Below are 19,119 nucleotides of genomic sequence, written 5' to 3'. Positions count from 1 at the left end.
GTTTGTTCTGAGTACGCTGATACCCCATATGTGGGCGTAAACCACTGTTTGGGCACACGTCGGGGCTCGAAATGGAGGGAGCAGTGTTTGACTTTTTGAACGCAAAATTGGCTGGAATAAATGGTGGCGCCATGTCGCGATTGGAGACCCCATGATGTGCCTAAACAGTGGAACCCCCTCAATTCTATCTCCAACCCTAACCCCAACACACCCCTAACCCTAATCATAACCCTAACCCAAACACACCCCTAACCCTAATCCCAACTCTAACCCTAACCACAAGCCTAACCGTAATCCCAACCCCAACCCACCACTAACCGTAATCCCAATACTAATTACAACCCTAACCCTAATTCCAACCCTAATTCCAACCCTAACCCTATTTCTAACCCTAACCCTTTTTCTAACCCTAACCCTAATTCCAACCCTAACCCTAATGGAAAAATAAAAATATTTTCTTTATTTTATTATTTGTCCCTACCTATGGGGGTGATAAGGGGGGCGGTGATTTACTTTTTTTTATTTTGATCACTGTGAAAGTTTATCATAGTGATCAAAATAAATGAATGAATCTGCAGCGTTGCAGATTCGATTCGGCGTAGTGCGCATGTGCCCATTTTCCAAGATGTCCTTCACATTTGACTCAGTGATAAAATTCCCCCCTTTTGAGTGGTTACCATTGTTTCATATTAGCAACTGGATATTTTTTCAAACCAATCTTTGATCACAAATGCTGTTGGACCCTCTTTTGGTATTGTATACTTATTGTTAAATTTTGTCATTTGTCACTCTCTATATATGCAATTTTTTTGCACATATATTTATATAAGTTTTTTGTGATACATGCTTGTACATTTGTAGGCATACATTTCTAAAGCCAGTTATATTTATTCATTCAGAGCCTTTTATGGGAGCCTGCTGTGGTTTGCCATTGCCTTTATACTGAGGCGTGGCATTTGGTCTTGAGTCTCCATTGCACACAGATGCAATTTTAATTGTTTTTATACTTTTGTTCTGTCTCTGTATGTATTTTTTTGGTGAATAATAAAAATTCAAATTTTGTATTACACATATATTTGGTGTATATATATATATATATATATATATATATATATTTATATTTCTTATGCAATTGAGGTGCTCCCTTTTATGGGTTTGACTTTTTCTTGCTCTACTACACGCCATTTTCCAAGATGGCAGCACCCATGATCCTGGACGGCGGGACACCGGGACAGCCAGAGGGGTTTTGAAGGCACCGTGGAGGGTGAGAGGGGGTGATCGGAGGGCGGTGGGAGTGGAGGGAAGGCGGGGGGGGCAGATTATGATGGCGCCGTGAGTCGGTGTGGGAGGGGTTGGGTCTCGGTCTCCAGCCATGTCCGATGCTATTTCAGCATCGGCCATGGCTGGATTGTAATATTTCACCAAATTTCATTGGTGAAATATTACAATCCCTCTGATTGGCTGTTAAAAGTGAAACAGCCAATCAGAGCGATCGTAGACACATGGGGGCTAAGCCACGCCCCCTGGGGTTAACCATCAAGTGTCCTGTGTGTGCGGGTCGGATGACCTTTTAGTGACCCCGGTCACCCGACCCGCAGAAGGGCAATTCATGACGCCACATAGGCGTCATGGGTCGTATTGGCATGACTTTTCATGACGCCTATGTGGCGTCAAAGGTCGGGAAGGGGTTAAACTACATTAGTCGAAGCTTCTCAAGTTTTCTCTACTGAGATTTTACCAAGCACAACATGGTATTGATGAGACATAAACCAGTAGAACATTAAAATAAACACAAAAGCAATTAGTTATAGTGTGTTAGGCTAGATTTAAGCAGCCATCAACAGCTCTTCCATGACCTCTGTCAGAGGTGTCCATACGAATGACTGAAAAATGGAAATCAGACATGGACCTGATGGAACTATTCAGTACAGTGTAAAAAATAGAATTAGACTTACCGGTAATTCAGCTTCTAGAAACCTTCCAAGACAGCATAGGAGGTTGTCTCCACGCCCTAATGGGGGACAGGAAGCACAAGAGGTTAAAAGGTCCCTCCCACCTCCCTCTCACCAGTGACTTATAACTGACCACCGTAGCATCGGTTACCTTAAGATTCTCAGAATTTGTCCAAGAATACAGGGAGGGAAATAGTGCTGTCGTGGAAGGTTTCTAGAAACCGAATTACCGGTAAGTCTAATTCTATTTTTTCTAGCAACCTTCCACGACAGCATAGGAGGCATAACAACCTATACTGCACTAGGGGGGTTGGACAACATCCTGAAGAACTTTTCTGCCAAAGACTAAATCCCTGTTGGACACAAGGTCCAACCTGTAGTGTTTAGTGAAGGTGTGTAACGAAGACCAAGTTGCTGTCCTACAGATCTGCTCCGAGGATGCGCCTGCCCTCTCAGCCCATGAGGTAGATCGTGTTGAATGCTCCTTGATCCCCATAGGGGGTGTGATGTTCTGCGCTAGATATGCTTCAGAGATGGCTTTTTTAATCCAATTGGCAATGGTGTTCTTTGCCACCTTCTTTCTTTTGTTTGGACTGGACACATGGATGAACAGGTTGTGGTCGATTCTGTAGGGTTTAGTATACTCTAAGTAGTGAAGAATTATGCGCCTTACATCCAGCGTATGAAACACCTCCTCTTTAGGGTTTACTGGGTTTTGACAAAACGAGGGAAGAATTATATTCTGCGACCTATGGAAGTCAGACACAACCTTCGGTAGAAATGATGGATCAAGGGAGAGAACTATGGAATCGTCTCTAATGGTTAGGTAGGGCTTTCTAATTGAAAGAGCCTGGAGCTCTCCTACACGCCTTGCTGAGGTTATCACTACACGGAAGGCCGCTTTACAGGAGAGGAGCTGAGAAGTACAAGACGCTAAGGGCTCAAAGGGTGATTGAGTGAGCCCTTTAAGCACCACACTCAAGTCCCATGGTGGAATGACGACTTGTTTCTTTGGATGTAGCCAAGTGGCTGATGTCATGAATCTTCTTATCCACCTGTGGTTGGCCAAGTCGCAGTCGAACATAGAGCTTAAGGCTACTTTCACATTTCCGTTTTTAAGCATCAGGCGCGATGCGGCAAAAAATGTGAAAACCGAATCCGGCGCTGGTTGCCACCAGATCCGGCTTTTTTCCCATAGACTAGCATTATCGCCGCATTGCGCCTGATGGCCATGCGGCGTGTCCGGCTTTTGCCGGATACGTCAAAAAATGCCTGTCCAGCGTCTGTAAAAAGCATTCCCTGCAACGTTTTTTTTTTTACAGCGCCGGACCGCTTTTTTCCACAGCGTATGCCCGAAGACTCTCCCTCTCCGGCCTAAATAGATGATCCGGTGGGCTGCGGCGTCTTCTGGGTCAGGTTTTACAACTTTTTGCCGCAGCCCGCCAGATTTGAAAAACTGAAATGTGAAAGTAGCCTTAGGCCCGAGACCTGTACCCTCAGTGTGCTAGGCTGTAGGCCTAACTCAAGCTCCTTCTCTAAGAAATCCAGGATACGGGAGATGTTTGGGTTTTCTGGGTCAGGCAAATTTGGCAGACACCATGAGGAAATTTTTTTTCCATATTTTGCTGTATATGCATTGGTGCACCATTTGAGATTTCTGAAGGGTTTCTACTACTGCCTCTGATAGACCCTTGGCCCTCAAGATCTGAGTCTCAGTAACCAGGCTGCTAACTTCATTCCCCGGTTTGGGTGATGTAGGGGGCCCTGCAGGAGGAGGTCGTCCTCCAGTGGTAGGAGGAGCGGCCCGTCTACCTGGAGTTCTGTAATTAGAGAATACTAGCTCCTCTTCGGCCATAGCGGAGCTACCAGGATGGTTTGGGTTCGATCTTCTCGGATCTTCCTCAGGTTTGCGGCAAGGATTGAAACTGGCGGGAAGGTGTATGCCAGACGAAACTCCCACTTGTGGGCAAAGGCATCTACCCCCATGGATCTGTCCCTGGGGTTCAAGGAGAAGTAGTTTCCTACTTGAGCATTTTTGCTTGATGCTAGAAGATCCACCTCTGGAAGACCCCACCTGTTGACCAGCCTCTGAAAGATTCTTCCGTTCAGACTCCACTCGCCCGGCTGGATACATCTTCTGTTCAGGAAGTCTGCCTGAAGATTGGAGGTACAGTTTAGGTGGACTGCTGTTAGTGAAAGAAGCTGTCTTTCGGCCCAGGAAAATATTCGGCCTGAAAGGCCCTCTAGGCTGCTGGATCTTGTGCCACCCTGGTGCCTGAGGTGAGCCACTGTCGTCACGTTGTCGGAGTAGACCTTGATATGATGGCCCTGGACTAGGTGTCTCGCAGCCAGCAGAGCTTCTTCCACTGCTTTCAGCTCTCTGAAGTCTGAAGATTTTGTACTCACTTCCCGGTTCCACAACCCCTGGATTGGCTGTCGGGACACTACAGTTCCTCAGCCTTTCTTGCTGGCATCTGATGTTACCGTGACCAAGGGGATCCGGGACCAGCCGATTCCTCTGCGCAGATTTTGGTGCTTTCACTTTTCCTGGGATCTGGACTCTTTTGTTCAGACAGGTGTGGTCTCTGGTCCAATTTCCTAAGATATGGGACTGGAGAATTCTGGAATGGGCCTGCGCCCAAGGCACCGACTGGATTCAGGGTCACTGACACTAGTACGGACATAGCGGACCTGAGGGTGGGGACCTCTGTTTCCTGAAAATCGAGATCTTTGATATTATAGACCTCTGATGTTCCTCCGGAAGGACATTGTTCTCTTGAGTCTAAGGGTACTGTCACACTTAGCGATGTACCAGCAATCCCGACCAGCGATATGACGCGGTCAGGATCGCTGGTGCATCGCTAAGTGGTCGCTAGTGAGCTGCCACATATGCAGATCTCACCAGCAACATCGCAGGGGTCGGGGGTTGCTACTTACCTGTCAGACGAGGCGATCCTGGCGTCCTCCCGCCCGCGTCCACGCGTCGCTTGTCGTCACAGCAGGAAGCTGACGACGAGAAACGGTCCAGGACGTTCTCGCGCGATCAGCGATAACCAGCGGGGGGAGCCGATCGGAAGTATCAGACATAGCGATATCGCTATAACGTCACAAAAACCAGTGATGTTATAGCGATATTGCTAGCGATATCGCTTAGTGTGACAGGCTCTTAAGAGGACTCCTAAGAATTTTATTTTCTGAGAGGGTTGGATCTGTGATTTTTTTACATTCGGGATCCACCCCAGAGATCGGAGAATGCCCAGAGTTTGAGTCACCTGGTTTTCCAGGGTCTGGTAGGAGGTTCCTATTATCAATTGGTTGTCCAGGTAGGGTACAACGCATATACCCTGGCTTCTGATGTTGGACACAGCTTCCGCCATAATTTTGGAAAATACTCGAGAGGCAGAGGATATCCCAAAGGGAAGTACGTTGTACTGATAGTGCCCACTGGACCCTGACGGATTGCAAACCTTAGATACTTCCTGTGAGGGTGTATGGGAACGTGGAAATGGGCATCCTTCAGGTCTATGGTTGCCATGAAGACGGCCCTATCAAGGGAATGGCGGTCTTTACCGATTCCATTTTGAATCTGCAGTATGCGATGTGTCGGTTGAGGCCTTTCAAGTTTATTATTATCCTCGCTTCTCCTGTGGGCTTCTTTACTAGAAACAGCCTGGAATAATGCCCCTTTCCGTGCTCTCCCACAGGGACCTGAGAAATGGCGCATGATTGGAGAAGGAGCTGAATGCCTTATTCCAGTACTAAAGCCTCCCAAGGTGGTAGGGAGGTGACTCTTATACCCCACGGGGGGGAAGATTCGAATTCTAGAAGGCCCTACTTGATCACATTGAGGACCAAGGGGCTGTTAGAAATCAACTGCCAAGAGAGAAAATTCGAAAGCCTTCCCCCCACAGGGGCCGTGTCATTGTTTTTCCTGCTGCTGTTGCTGCTGGGGGAGCAGGATATTCTTGCCTCTCCCCTTAGCATAACTCCATCTTCCCGTCTTTCCCTTCCCTCTTGGCTGGGATGACTGGTTCTAGGGGGGCTCGAAGAAACGCTTCCTTGGGACTTTCTGCTCAGGAAGCACTTTTTTGTCTGGGGCCTTTTCAAGGATTTCATCCAAGGCTGGGCCGAAGACATGTTCACCTTTGAAAGGTAAAGAACAGAGCTTAACCTTGACCTTTGAAAGGTAAAGAACAGAGCTTAACCTTGGAGATAACATCCCCGCACCATGTTTTATGCCAGAAGGCTCGTCTGGCAGAATTAGACTGTACCATAGACCTGGCAAATGTACGGATTATCTCCATTGATGCATCCGCCAAGAAGCCTGTAGCTCTCTGTAGTATGGGAAGGGAGTTAAGGAGGTCGCCCCTTGAGGTTCCTCGAGAAATATGATTTTCTAGCTCCTCTATCTACTGGGAGAGATCTAGAAACGCATGTGGAAGCAAGTCCTGATTTTAAGGCAGAGGTTTCCCAGGCTTTTCTTAGGAGGCTCTCTGCCTTACAGTCCATCGTGTCCCTAAGCTGGGATACATCATCAAATGGAAGGACTTTTTTTTTCACTACCCTTGCCACCTGGACATCAAGTTTTGGGATGTCCCATTTAAATGCATCTCCCTACAGGGGAATCTATGCCTGAGTTCCGATGGAACCGAATAGCGATTTTCTGGGTACTCCTATTCTTGGGAGATCATATCCACTATGCTCCTATGTACTGGGAAACCTGTTTGTTTGGGTCCCTCAAACCCCCCGAACATTCGGTCCTGTGCTGACTGAGGGACTAGTTCATCCTCTGGTCGAGAAAAAACAAAACAGGCAGAGATGCTTACCTGTATAGACAGGCCTCAATACAAATGCACTATCAGGGTGCAGCGGACCCAAGTAAAATGGCAACTGCACAGGTGCAATAATACCTAATGAAACAGCCAGCCTACAATCAGGGCCCAAATGGTTCTGTAAACTGTGGCCTCTGTTCACACGGGATGCATTATAGTTAGCACTGGGCAGCCCCCCTATATGGTGTTACTAAGAGGCTGTGAACCATATGCTCTGCATTCCCTGTGTGAATATTGCCACATACGGATTATTTTTTTGCACTGGTGTGCCACACGGCCAATCCCTGATTGTAGGCTGGCTGTTTCATTAGGTATTATTGCACCTGTGCAGTTGCCATTTTACTTGGGTCCGCTGTACCCTGATAGTGCATTTGTATTGAGGCCCTTCTATGCAGGTAATCATCTCTGCCTGTTTTGTTTTTTTCTCAAATATTGGAGGATTTTTTCCTCTTTTCTGTGGTTTTCATCCTCTAGTCCAATGGTGGCACGTACCGCATCGACCAGGTCCTCCACTTATTCTGCGGAAAAGCGGTATCTCCTAGTTTCAGCTGATTTAGAGGTTCCTGGTTCTTCCCAATTTTCAGAACCTGAATTGTAGGAATGTTCTGACTCGGGCTCCGAGTCCTCTATTTGAATTTTCCGCTTCTTTGGGGGAGGTGAGCCCACAGTTGGAGGGAGTGGAGGAGGTGGAGGGGGGCACAGGGCAGCTAGAGGTCTGAACCTGTTGAGTGACCAGGCTTCAGATTTCGTCAATGACGGGTGCTCAGACCTGACTACCCTGTCCGTGCATATCTGACAATTTTTTCCTCCAATTTGATGGAAGTTTTGCGCTACATATGGCACATTTAGCCAGCTTGCTGGTGGTATTGGTGCTTTGGTGGGCAGACAAGTATTTTGAGGACCTCTATGCCCGGATCGCACCACTAGGACCCACCCCAGGTAACACTTACTGTGGCTGGGCAGCGCTGGGCTCTGCAGACGCAGGGCAGGAAGAACCATCATGCTGACAGGGGATTTTGTCTTACCTGTCGGCTTCTTCCAGCGGGTTAATATAGGGTTAACTCCGCCCTCAGAGCTTGTTATTCTGTTTTTCCCCTTCTCCTGGGGTCCGGGGCAGGCACAGCACCGCTGGCGAGCTCCACGCGCTGTTAGCTGAGCGGGGGCCGCTATGGCCGGAAGTCGTCATAGACATAACCCGGAAGTGACCCGCGCATGTCGTCACTTCAGAGTCGCCGACAGCGCGCAGCAGGAGAGAACGGAGAGCTGCGGAAGGCCTCCAGTCGGGGATCACTGGCCCACTTTACTCCCCCCAGGGGAGCGCGGGTGGGCCAGGAAGGTCCCGAATCCAAGACGGGATCAGTATGGAGGAGGAAGGGCCGCGCCGCTGACCACCACTGCCCGGCTATACGGATCATCCAGGTACGCTGCGGCAGCCGGCCACACAGCACTGGTGAGAGGGAGGTGGGAGGGAGGTGGGAGGGACCTTTTAACAGCTTGTGCTTCCTGTCCCCCATTAGGGTGTGGAGACAACCTCCTATGCTGTCGTGGAAGGTTGCTAGAGAAAATGAAGTTAAAATGGATTCTATTTGTGCTCCTTTGCAGTGGTGTCTGGATTCAGATGGAAGCGCGTCATAATGCATCATACAATACTGTCTGGAAAATGTTTGAATGGAAAATTAGCTAACTGTGCTTTAAAGATTTCAAAGTATTTATTAATGAAGTTACTGGATGACCGGGTTACAAATGAAGAATCTACTCAAGATTTACCAAGTATTATAGTCCTACCTTCCCCTGGCGATCACAGATCCATTTTCTCTCTCATTGCCTTTGATGTGGTCCGTGTGTTGTCTTTTTTGTTTATAGGCTTCTTTGCATCAATAAGTTGACATGCATTGTTTACCTGGTTTCCTTCCTTTTTTGTTGTTCTATATGTAAAGCCTCAATAAAAATTACATAAAAAAATAAAGAGGTATTGGAATGTGCTAATGTTTTGGTACATCGAGAAGGTGACATAATATTCTGATTATTGCAGCACGGTGGCTCAGTGGTTAGCACTGTTACTTTGTAGCATTATGGTCCTGGGTTCAATTCACACCAAGGACAACATCTGCAAGGAGTTTGTATGTTCTCCCTGTGTTAGAAGCCAGTTAGGGGTCTTCTGGTGGTCAGCCCCCCACTGATCAGGAATTGGTGACATTATAGCACTTAATTTTGTGAAGAAAAAAACAAAACACTTTATTGACCGTAATGACTGGGAATGAAACAGAAATATGGTTTCTGATATCAAATGAATCACATTACCATGAAAAAAGAGCAAAATACGACATCATATTCTTAATTTATTTTTTAATTTTTTTTTCCAATTTCAGTGATAGCTAATTAGTTACAGTGTTAATGATGCAAACATTTGCTAAGCACAACAAGACCGGTCACTTGTTAGCACTTCGGCGTTAGTGTAATTATGACGTAATTTAACAAACTATTTCCATTATATCTGTAATATACAAGTTACACGTGTAATTAACAGACCCGTCCTGTTTTGTTAGCTCTGTGGGAATATCATACATCCTGATGTTAATGACAGTGACAAACTAGTGAAAGTTACTGCGCTGAAGGTGCGTAGATATCAATATTACTGTGACTACAATACATCCATGCAAAAGAAGCAGTGGCTTTTACCCAAGTATTTTTATTAAAAATGCATTATTTTTTTTTATTATTCACATATTATAATTACCAAGTCCTCAGTACACAGTGTTCTGAGCTGCTGGAGGAAGGCATTTTCCTACACATCCAATACAATTGTACAGAAGGGCTCCTGAGATTATTTAGCATGTGGAAACATGGTTCTCCCAGTATAATGTAATGGCCGGTGTCGAGAAACACTTATGGTAAAAGCTGATTGCATGTTGCTATTAATTCCCATGAAGCAGTGAACACTGTCCATACATATTACACTGTCACTACACCGGGTCAGCATTCACCATTCAGATACCAAACTAGAACTGGGCTCTAAACTACCCTCAAGAATTAACTGGTGGGGCAAAACTAAGCGTCCACTTAAAGGGCTTGTGCACACGACCCATTCTCATCGTGTGAGTGCCAGCCATGACTTCCATAAATAGCACTCGTACCTACGATATTCTATAGGGCTGTGTTCATGTCTGTTTTTCTCCTCGGACCGAGTGGTCCAGGGTAAAAAAGAAAAAAAAAAAAAAAATCGCAGACATGTCTGATTTTTAACCGAGTGAAGGGTGAAAATCGGCAATGCAAGTTTATGAGTGGGTAAAAAAAAAAAATGGACTGCACTCATGATGTCCGATTTTCATGGACTGATAGAATGGAGAAAGTCCAAGAAAAATGGATGCCACACTGATCAAACACTGAACAGAATAATTGGACCATTCTTCCTGAATGTGGAGAAAATGGATGTGTGACCCTACCCTAAAGGAAACCTAACAATAGATTCATGATGTCCAAACCACAAGCAGTGTGCATCAGACCCTGGATGAGTTACTGCAGCTGCTGCTTTGTAAACTATGAAAAACTGAGGAGGTGCACAATTAAGTATATACAACAAAAAAAGCTCTTGTTTGGCCCCTTTGACAAGTACAGTATATCAATTTGGCAGAGATCCATTGTACCTATATATATATAGTTTTTATGCATCTAAAGCCTCTTTCACACACCAGTTTTTTGCCATCAGTCACAATCCGTTGTTTTTTTTAAAAACCGGATCCAGCAATTGATGCTGCTGGATCCATTTTTTTCTCATAGACTTGTATTAGCGACGGATGGCCGCATGTTTCATCTGTCTTCCGACAGAGCCGACGTCGGAAATTCTGGGGTTGAGCGCGGTATCCTCCCTGTATTTATACTCCCCTATGGGTAAGTGGCATGAGGATAAGGATATTGGGTATGATCCCAGAATTGATCGATATATTCCCTTGAGCCAGTAATTGCTTATATAACTTTAGCATTACGCTATATACAGCACCCGGTTCTTTTAGGTATATAGAGACATTGTCTCTGGATAAGTTGCACAATACGTTTTGGTGCTTAGACTAAGCTTAAGGGTATGTGCACACGTAGTTTTTAGTCTCTGCGGATTTTGTAGAGAAAACCGCAGGAAATCCGCAGGACAAAGTGCTGCGGTTTATCTGCGTTTTTTCTGCGGTTTTGCCCTGCGGTTTTACACCTCATAATGGATGAGGTGTAAAACCGCAGGGTTTCTGCACCAAACAATTGACATGCTGCGGATTGTAAACCGCAGCAAAACCACGCGGAAAAAAACGCAGCATGTGCACAGCTTTTTGTTATTTCCATAGGAAATAAAGGTACTGTACAACGCAGCAAAATCTGCTGCGTTTCTGCAGAGCCAAAAACGCTGCGGAAACGCAGCAGAATCCGCAGCGTGTGCACATACCCTTAGACTTGTAGCATATGGTGCTTGTGCCTGCTGTCACTTGTTGTATAGGGACGTTTACCGTGCGCTACACTGGGATTATTCCTTGTATATCTACCTCTACTATGTGTTTATAAATGTTTGATATTGTTTTAAGATGTGTTAATAAAGATTTATTTTTCATTTTTCTAATATTTCTAATTTGGTTTATGGTTACTCTATTTCTTTATTTTTATATTATATATATATATATATATATACACACACACAGTTGTGGCCAAAAGTATTGACTGTTTCTTCCTGAAAATGACTGCAAACACAAATTCTTTGGTATTATTATCTTCATTTAATTTGTCTTAAATGAAAAAACACAAAGAATTGTCATAAAGCCAAATTGGATATAATTCCACGCCAAACATAAAAAAGAGGGTGGACTAAAGTATTGGCACTGTTCGAAAAATCATGTGATGCTTCTCTAATTTGTGTAATTAACAGCACCTGTAACTTACCTGTGGCACCTAACAGGTGTTGGCAATAACTAGATCACACTTGCAGCCAGTTGACATGGATTAAAGTTGACTCAACCTCTGTCCTGTGTCCTTGTGTGTACCACATTGAGCATGGAGAAAAGAAAGATGACCAAAGAACTGTCTGAGGACTTGAGAAGCCAAATTGTGAGGAAGCATGAGCAATCTCAAGGCTACAAGTCCATCTCCAAAGACCTGAATGTTCCTGTGTCTACCGTGCACAGTGTCATCAAGAAGTTTAAAGCCCATGGCACTGTGGCTAACCTCCCTAGATGTGGACGGAAAAGAAAAATTGAAAATTGATTTCAACGCAAGATTGCGCGGATGTTGGATAAAGAACCTCGACTAACATCCAAACAAGTTCAAGCTGCCCTGCAGTCCGAGGGTACAACAGTGTCAACCCGTACTATCCGTTGGCGCCTGAATGAAAAGGGACTGTATGGTAGGAGACCCAGGAAGACCCCACTTCTTACCCCGAGACATAAAAAAGCCAGGCTGGAGTTTGCCAAAACTTACCTGAAAAAGCTTAAAACGTTTTGGAAGAATGTTCTCTGGTCAGATGAGACAAAAGTAGAGCTTTTTGGGCAAAGGCATCAACATAGAGTTTACAGGAGAAAAAAAGAGGCATTCAAAGAAAAGAACACGGTCCCTACAGTCAAACATGGCGGAGGTTCCCTGATGTTTTGGGGTTGCTTTGCTGCCTCTGGCACTGGACTGCTTGACCGTGTGCATGGCATTATGAAGTCTGAAGACTACCAACAAATTTTGCAGCATAATGTAGGGCCCAGTGTGAGAAAGTTGGGTCTCCCTCAGAGGTCATGGGTCTTCCAGCAGGACAATGACCCAAAACACTTCAAAAAGCACTACAAAATGGTTTGAGAGAAAGCACTGGAGACTTCTAAGGTGGCCAGCATTGAGTCCAGACCTGAATCCCATAGAACACCTGTGGAGAGATCTAAAAATGGCAGTTTGGAGAAGGCACCCTTCAAATATCAGGGACCTGGAGCAGTTTGCCAAAGAAGAATGGTCTAAAATTCCAGCAGAGCATTGTAAAAAACTCATTGATGGTTACCGGAAGCGGTTGGTCGCAGTTATTTTGGCTAAAGGTTGTGCAACCAAGTATTAGGCTGAGGGTGCTAATACTTTTGTCTGGCCCATTTTTGGAGTTTTGTGTGAAATGATCAATGTTTTGCTTTTTGCTTCATTCTCTTTTGTGTTTTTTCATTTAAGACAAATTAAATGAAGATAATAATACCAAAGAATTTGTGTTTGCAATCATTTTCAGGAAGAAACTGAGTATTATCTGACAGAATTGTAGGGGTGTCAATAATTTTGTCCACAGCTGTATATAGAACGAGAGAGAGAGAGAGAGATATCTCTATATATGTATACACACACGGTACATCTATATCCGGACACCTCCAGGAGAAAATTAATTTTACTCCACCAGCAGCATTCAGCTTCAGTCATGGGGTCAGCGCCGGTCCAGTCACCGCTGAGAACACAGAGCAGCGGTTGTAGGCGTGCCCTTGGCCATTACTAATTGAGACCAGCTGTCAATCAGGGCCAGGGGCGCAGCTACAGCTCTGTACAGTCATATAGCTGACTGAACCAGCGCTGGCGTGGCCCCCCGAGACTGGAACAGAAACGCTGCCGGGGGAAATAAAGCTCATTTTCTCCCTGAAGCGGTCGGCTATGGGTGGGTGCTGGATAGGTTAATAATGCTAATAACCTGCAGATTAACCCCATATCTGCAGGTTAATAGTGTTTTTTCTGATGACAAGTTCCCTTTAAATGATCCTGCTCCTGTATATTTAAATACCAACAAACCAGTCCAATACACATGATATCTCACCAAATCAATATTATAATGATGTCTGTATATGGATTACTAACACCTATCAAATACCACATAGATATATATATAAAAAAATGATGATTACAAGGCAGAAAGTTTTTAAATATCAAAGATATAATTTTATTATTAGAAAAAACACCCCGTGCAGGGGTGATTGACATCAATTACCCCTGCACGGTTAGTACTTTCTGCCAGCTGGCTATGCATGTTAATGAGTGATTATGGTAGTGGGCATTTTGCCTTCCCCTTTCTTTTCCCTATATCTTGGCATTATGTTTTTAATGTGTTTTTTTGAATAATAAAATTATATCTTTGATATTTAAAAACTTTCTGCCTTGTAATCATCTTTTTTGATATCTACCCTGTATATTTAAGCGGACTCTGTAGGCTCCTGGTGTTTTTGCCCATAGTGACCAGTGGCAGTAATTAGATGATGCAATCATGTGACATTATTTCACTGCAGCAAAAAAACAAACAAAAACAAAACAATCAGCAGCCTGTAGAAGAACTGTTAAATACAAGATATCAATTGGTGCCAGGGAATAAAATAAAAACATTTCAATAGGATGTTACAATTTCTTTTCCTATTTTTTTTTTTTTTTTTTTTACAGGTGGTAAAAGGGTTTGAATCCCCCATCCTGAACGTCAAGACCTATTTAAAGAGACCATCGCTGGGTTTTTGCTGGCCCATCTCAGAGCAGCATAATGTAGGTGCAGAGATCCTGATTCCAGGGCTATGTTCCTTATGAGCTACTTGCTGTAGTTTTGTCTGCTGCAGTCCTCTCACTGATGATTATTGAGGACTATACAGCAAAAGTGCAATATTCATAAGCTCATCTATCCCATCCCCAATCATGGCAGCTTCCAGTGTGGTAAGAGTTAAGCCCCCGTTACACACTGCGATATCGCTAGCAATATCGCTGCAAAGTCACCGATTTTGTGACGTTGCAGCGATATTGCTAGTGATATCGCTGCATGTGATACTTACCTCCGACCGGCTCCCCCGCTGGTTATCGCTGATCGCGCGAGAAGCTGCTGGATCATTTCTCGTCGGTCACTTCCTGCGGCGCTTCCTGCTGTGACGACGAGCGACGTGTGGAGCCGGGCGGGAGGACGCAGGATCGCCTCGTCTGACATGTAAGTAGCGATCCCCGTCCCCAGCGATGTCGCTAGTGAGATCTGCCTGAGTGGCAGCTCACTAGCGACCACCTAGCTATGCACCAGCGATCCTGACCGCGTCATATCGCTAGTCGGGATTGCTGGTGCATCGCTAGGTGTAACGGTACCCTTAGGGTAGACTAAGCTCATCATTGAGTGAAGTGCAGCAGATAAAACAGTGATATTAAAAAACCTACAGCAAGAAGCATAGTAAGTAACACTGCACTAAAAATCAGGGTCTCAGCAATAAGCACAGACCTGGCATCAGATTCCCATTAAAGAGGACCTGTCACTTCCTTCTATTGTATTTTTACATCTTGCACTGTGTCACTGCATTGCAGATATATTCACATGTGTTTGTTCTGGAGCACAGTATGTGAAATATCTCTTTGCAGTTCAACTGGGAATTTCTTCTGGCTTTCACCTCTCCTTCCAGGATGTTGCCAATCACAGATCAGTAGCTGAGCTGTGATTTGCAGCATCTGGGAGGGAGGGGTAAAAGCAGAGATTTCACAAGGTGCGCTTCATAGAAACAAATAAGAATATCTTTGTAATTAAGTGACATGGTGCAAAAAGGAAAAAAAGACAGAATCTGAGGAGCTCTGGGATGTTTACAAGTCATTTAATTAATTGTTTTCAAGCAAGTAACAGGTACTCTGTAAATAATGAAGTTCATGATCCTTCTTATTAACTATAGTTGATGTAATATACCTTTGTACTGGTCTTTAAAAAATTACTGCTAAAATGAAATCTGTCAACAGGTTTTTCCTATTTAATCTGAGAGTAGATGTCACTTATTACACTGTGTACTGTAGTTTCTAAAATCAGTGTTTTATGAGCAGGAGATGATCACTAAGTTTTGAAGCAGGACTAAAAAGCTGACAGCTTAGTGGGTGGGAGAGAAGAAATGTGCACTGTCCATATAGTATAATCTACACTGATGCCAATATTTGTTAACTAGGTAATTTTGGCTTAGACAAAAATATGGTAGGATTCATGTACAGCAACCAGTCTGTGCTAGAAAAAAAGAGAACTAGACAGGTTTCTATAGGCGATACGTTACATTTTTGCCTGCTTTAGTTATAATACATATAGGTTAACTGTAGGCACTAGGAAAGCCATTTAAAGAAGCCTGCACTACTTTGTAATGCAAGTGAAAAAAATCACCTGTTTTTCTGTGAAAACCTCAGTTTTGTTCCTGCCTCCAGATTTAGTCTATTCAATGGTACCAGTCTCCAAAGTGGCTTATTTGGTAGAAGGGTTATGACTAATAAAATTAATGCTGAACCCAAAAAAATGAAGTAAAAAGAAAGGATGAACTGATAAAGAAACACAGCACTTAAATGATTGTATAGACACATAAGAGCTTTAATGGAACAAGCAAGAAAGCAAACCAAAATGATATTAAGACAGAAAGGAACCCTGTTACCCCTCAGGCCAAGCATATGGGAACCTGCCCTGTTCTGAGCAATATAAACTCAATCATCTCAAAAACAATGATAGAAACCCATTTAGAGGCCATTTCTACCTTGTGGAAAAGAATATTAAACTATGGCTTTTTCCGCCGTAACCTTCCAGCATTCAGTGCTCTATGGGCAGAGCACGAGCACATATTACCTAAACAGCAAAACTTTATTTGGTCATAAAACTACACAAACATATATAGATAGAAAAAATACATGAAAAAATTAACAAAAACAAGAATCTTTTCTTTGGCCACGGCATTGGACCCTTTGATAAGTACATTATTTTAATTCTGCAGCGATCCATTGTGCCTTGACATAGGCCTAGCAGGCTGACCCAGTTCTTCTAATGGTTTAAATAAGTTTTGACCAAAGTGTTCCTATAGTGCTCTGGCCAGGCTGTATAAAGTGTCCTAGCATAACAATCTAGTGCAATAATGCCTCCGACATGCACAATACTGGACCCATAGGAGACTATAGTACATGCCGATGCAATGCAGAGGAGGTGCGACTACAGGGCATGGTCATGTAAGAAGCCACTTATTTACTAGGGATCCATGCCTATGGCACAAGCTTAGGATGTGCCACAATCCGTATAGAATAGACTTAAATAAATAAAAAGCACAAAACGCCAGCATGGAATATAGCAAAATAACACACCAAAAACACAGCAAACATCAAAACTATCAGCTGCAAATAATACTGTGATGAACTGAAACACTTAAATATGACATAAAAAAAATCCATAAAGGACTATACATGATTATTATGAGATCCTATTTGTTCTTTAAGGCTTTATTTTATTAAAAACGGCTATTTTCTCAGCTCTCCCCATGTGCTTAAGCTGCCTCAACCTTCTTTCCAGGTACATAATTGTGTCTCACCCGAAGATCGATCACATTGAGCTGTAAACATACTGGATAATAAAGAGATGAGGATTTTATTTGTAGTGCCTAATACGGATATTGGAACATCAGAAGAACACAAATACACAGCAGCACATTAATATGCATAGTAAACCACGGTGCTAGGAAACCTCTACGCTACACGGTAAGCCGAGATTTTTCCAATATTTTTATAGACGGTTTTCGTCTCCCTAACATAAATAATGTGGTTTGGCTACTGTATGCGTATACGTAGCTATCAAGTAGACTAGCACAATAAACCAGACCTTCCTTCTCACATGTATATTGTCCCCTACATGTGTCCTGCCTCACATCCCGCATCTTATCAGGAAGGCAGCTACTATTCCTAGGACATCTTACATATGCTTGAAGATCAAAGTCTCCAAAACTGAAGACGGTAATGATGATCTGAGATGATGGATACCACGTGCCACCCGTCTAGCAGTTTCTTATACATGATGTACAAATCACAGGAGACGTGACGTCTAGTATCTATAAGGATGCAATGGTGAATTCCAGAATGCTTCCAGTGTTACTTAGAGGTCTGAGCGATTTATGATCAGTAATGGTATATTTACACGCGCGAGATGAATGATAAGCTAAGACTGCCAGGGATCTGAATGGTTTCTAAAGCAAGGGACGATGGGTTAAATGGGAAAGTGACAGGGAAAATGTGCTTGGCATCCATTAGCAGCTGAGGGGCGTCTTTCCGGTCCCTTAGACGCAGCTGAAAGTGAAAGACAAAGAGTTAGACATTTTGCTTGTTAAAAAAAATATGTATATGTACTGTATATGTGTATATTATGCTTTGCCATCATATTCTGGATTTATACACTATATATACATACATTATATATCATATACATACATAAAGTGGGTACAGAAAGTATTCTTTAATGTACCCTCTGTACCCCATCTTGACTGGAAACCCCCCCCCCCCAGAAATGTAGAATTTTTTGGAAATGTATTAAAAAAGAAAAAACAAAATATCATATGGCCTTAAGTATTCAGACCCTTTGCTCAGACATTCATATTTAAGTCACATGCTGTTCATTTCCTTATGATCCTCCTTGAGATGGTTCTACTCCTTCATTGGAGTCCATCGGTGTTTAATTAAACTGATTTGACTTGATTTGTAAAGTCACACACCTGTCTAAATAAGACCTCACAGCTCACAGTGCATGTCAGACCAAATGAGAATCATGAGGTGTCAAAGGAACTGGCCAAGAGGCTCAGAGACAGAATAGTGGCAAGGCACACATCTGGCCAAGGTAAAAAAAATAATTTCTGCAGTGCTCAAAGTTCTTAAGAGAACAGTGGCCTCCATAATCCTTAAATGAAAGAAGTATGGAACCACCTGAAGTCTTCCTACACCTGGCCGTGCAGCCAAACTGGGCAATCGTGGGAGAAGAGCCATGGTGAGATAAATAAAGAAGAGCCACAAGATCACTGTGGCCGAGCTCCACAGATACAGAAGAGAGATGGGAGAAAGTTCCACAAAGTCAACTACAGTTGTGGCCACCAATACTTTTGTCCACCCTCTTGTTTATGTTTGGTGTGGAATTATATCCAATTTGGCTTTAGGACAATTCTTTTTGTGTTTTTCCATTTAAGACAAATTAAATGAAGATAATAACAAAGAATTTGTGTTTGCAATCATTTTCAGGAAGAAACTGAGTATTATCTGACAGAATTGCAGGGGTGTCAATACTTTTGGCCACAACTGTATCACTGCAGCCCTCCACCAGTCAGGTCTTTATGACACAATGGCCTGATGGAAGCCTCTCCTCAGTGCGAGACAAACGAAAGCCCACATAGAGTTTGCTAATAAACACATGAGAGATTCCAAGACTAGACTATGAGAAATAAGATTCTCTGGCCTGATGAAACGAAGATAGAACTTTTTGGTGATAATTCTAAGTGGTATGTGTGGAGAAAACCAGGCACTGCTCATCACCTGCCCAATACAATCCCAACAGTGAAACATGGTGGTGGCAGCATCATGCTATGGGGTTGTTT

General features: G+C 43.7%; 1 protein-coding gene across 5 annotated transcripts in view; it reads right to left on the bottom strand.

Moving 5' to 3' along the window:
* Nucleotides 1-9,113: 9,113 nt before the first annotated feature.
* The window catches only part of MYO5A (myosin VA), a 231,956-nt gene continuing 221,950 nt past the window's right edge, over nt 9,114-19,119 (bottom strand). For all 5 annotated transcript variants that reach the window (XM_073568412.1, XM_073568411.1, XM_073568413.1 and 2 more), the window contains one exon: nt 9,114-17,827. In XM_073568412.1, coding sequence (XP_073424513.1) covers nt 17,675-17,827 — 153 coding nt within the window. In that variant the 3' untranslated portion in view covers nt 9,114-17,674. The remainder of the gene's footprint in view (nt 17,828-19,119) is intronic.

The sequence above is a fragment of the Dendrobates tinctorius genome, unplaced genomic scaffold (assembly GCF_039654945.1).
Source record: "Dendrobates tinctorius isolate UK_male_01 unplaced genomic scaffold, ASM3965494v1 ptg000022l, whole genome shotgun sequence".
Classification (NCBI taxonomy): Eukaryota; Metazoa; Chordata; class Amphibia; order Anura; family Dendrobatidae; genus Dendrobates; species Dendrobates tinctorius.
Note: the sequence above shows the minus strand (reverse complement) of the source record. Positions and strands in the feature narration are given on the sequence as shown.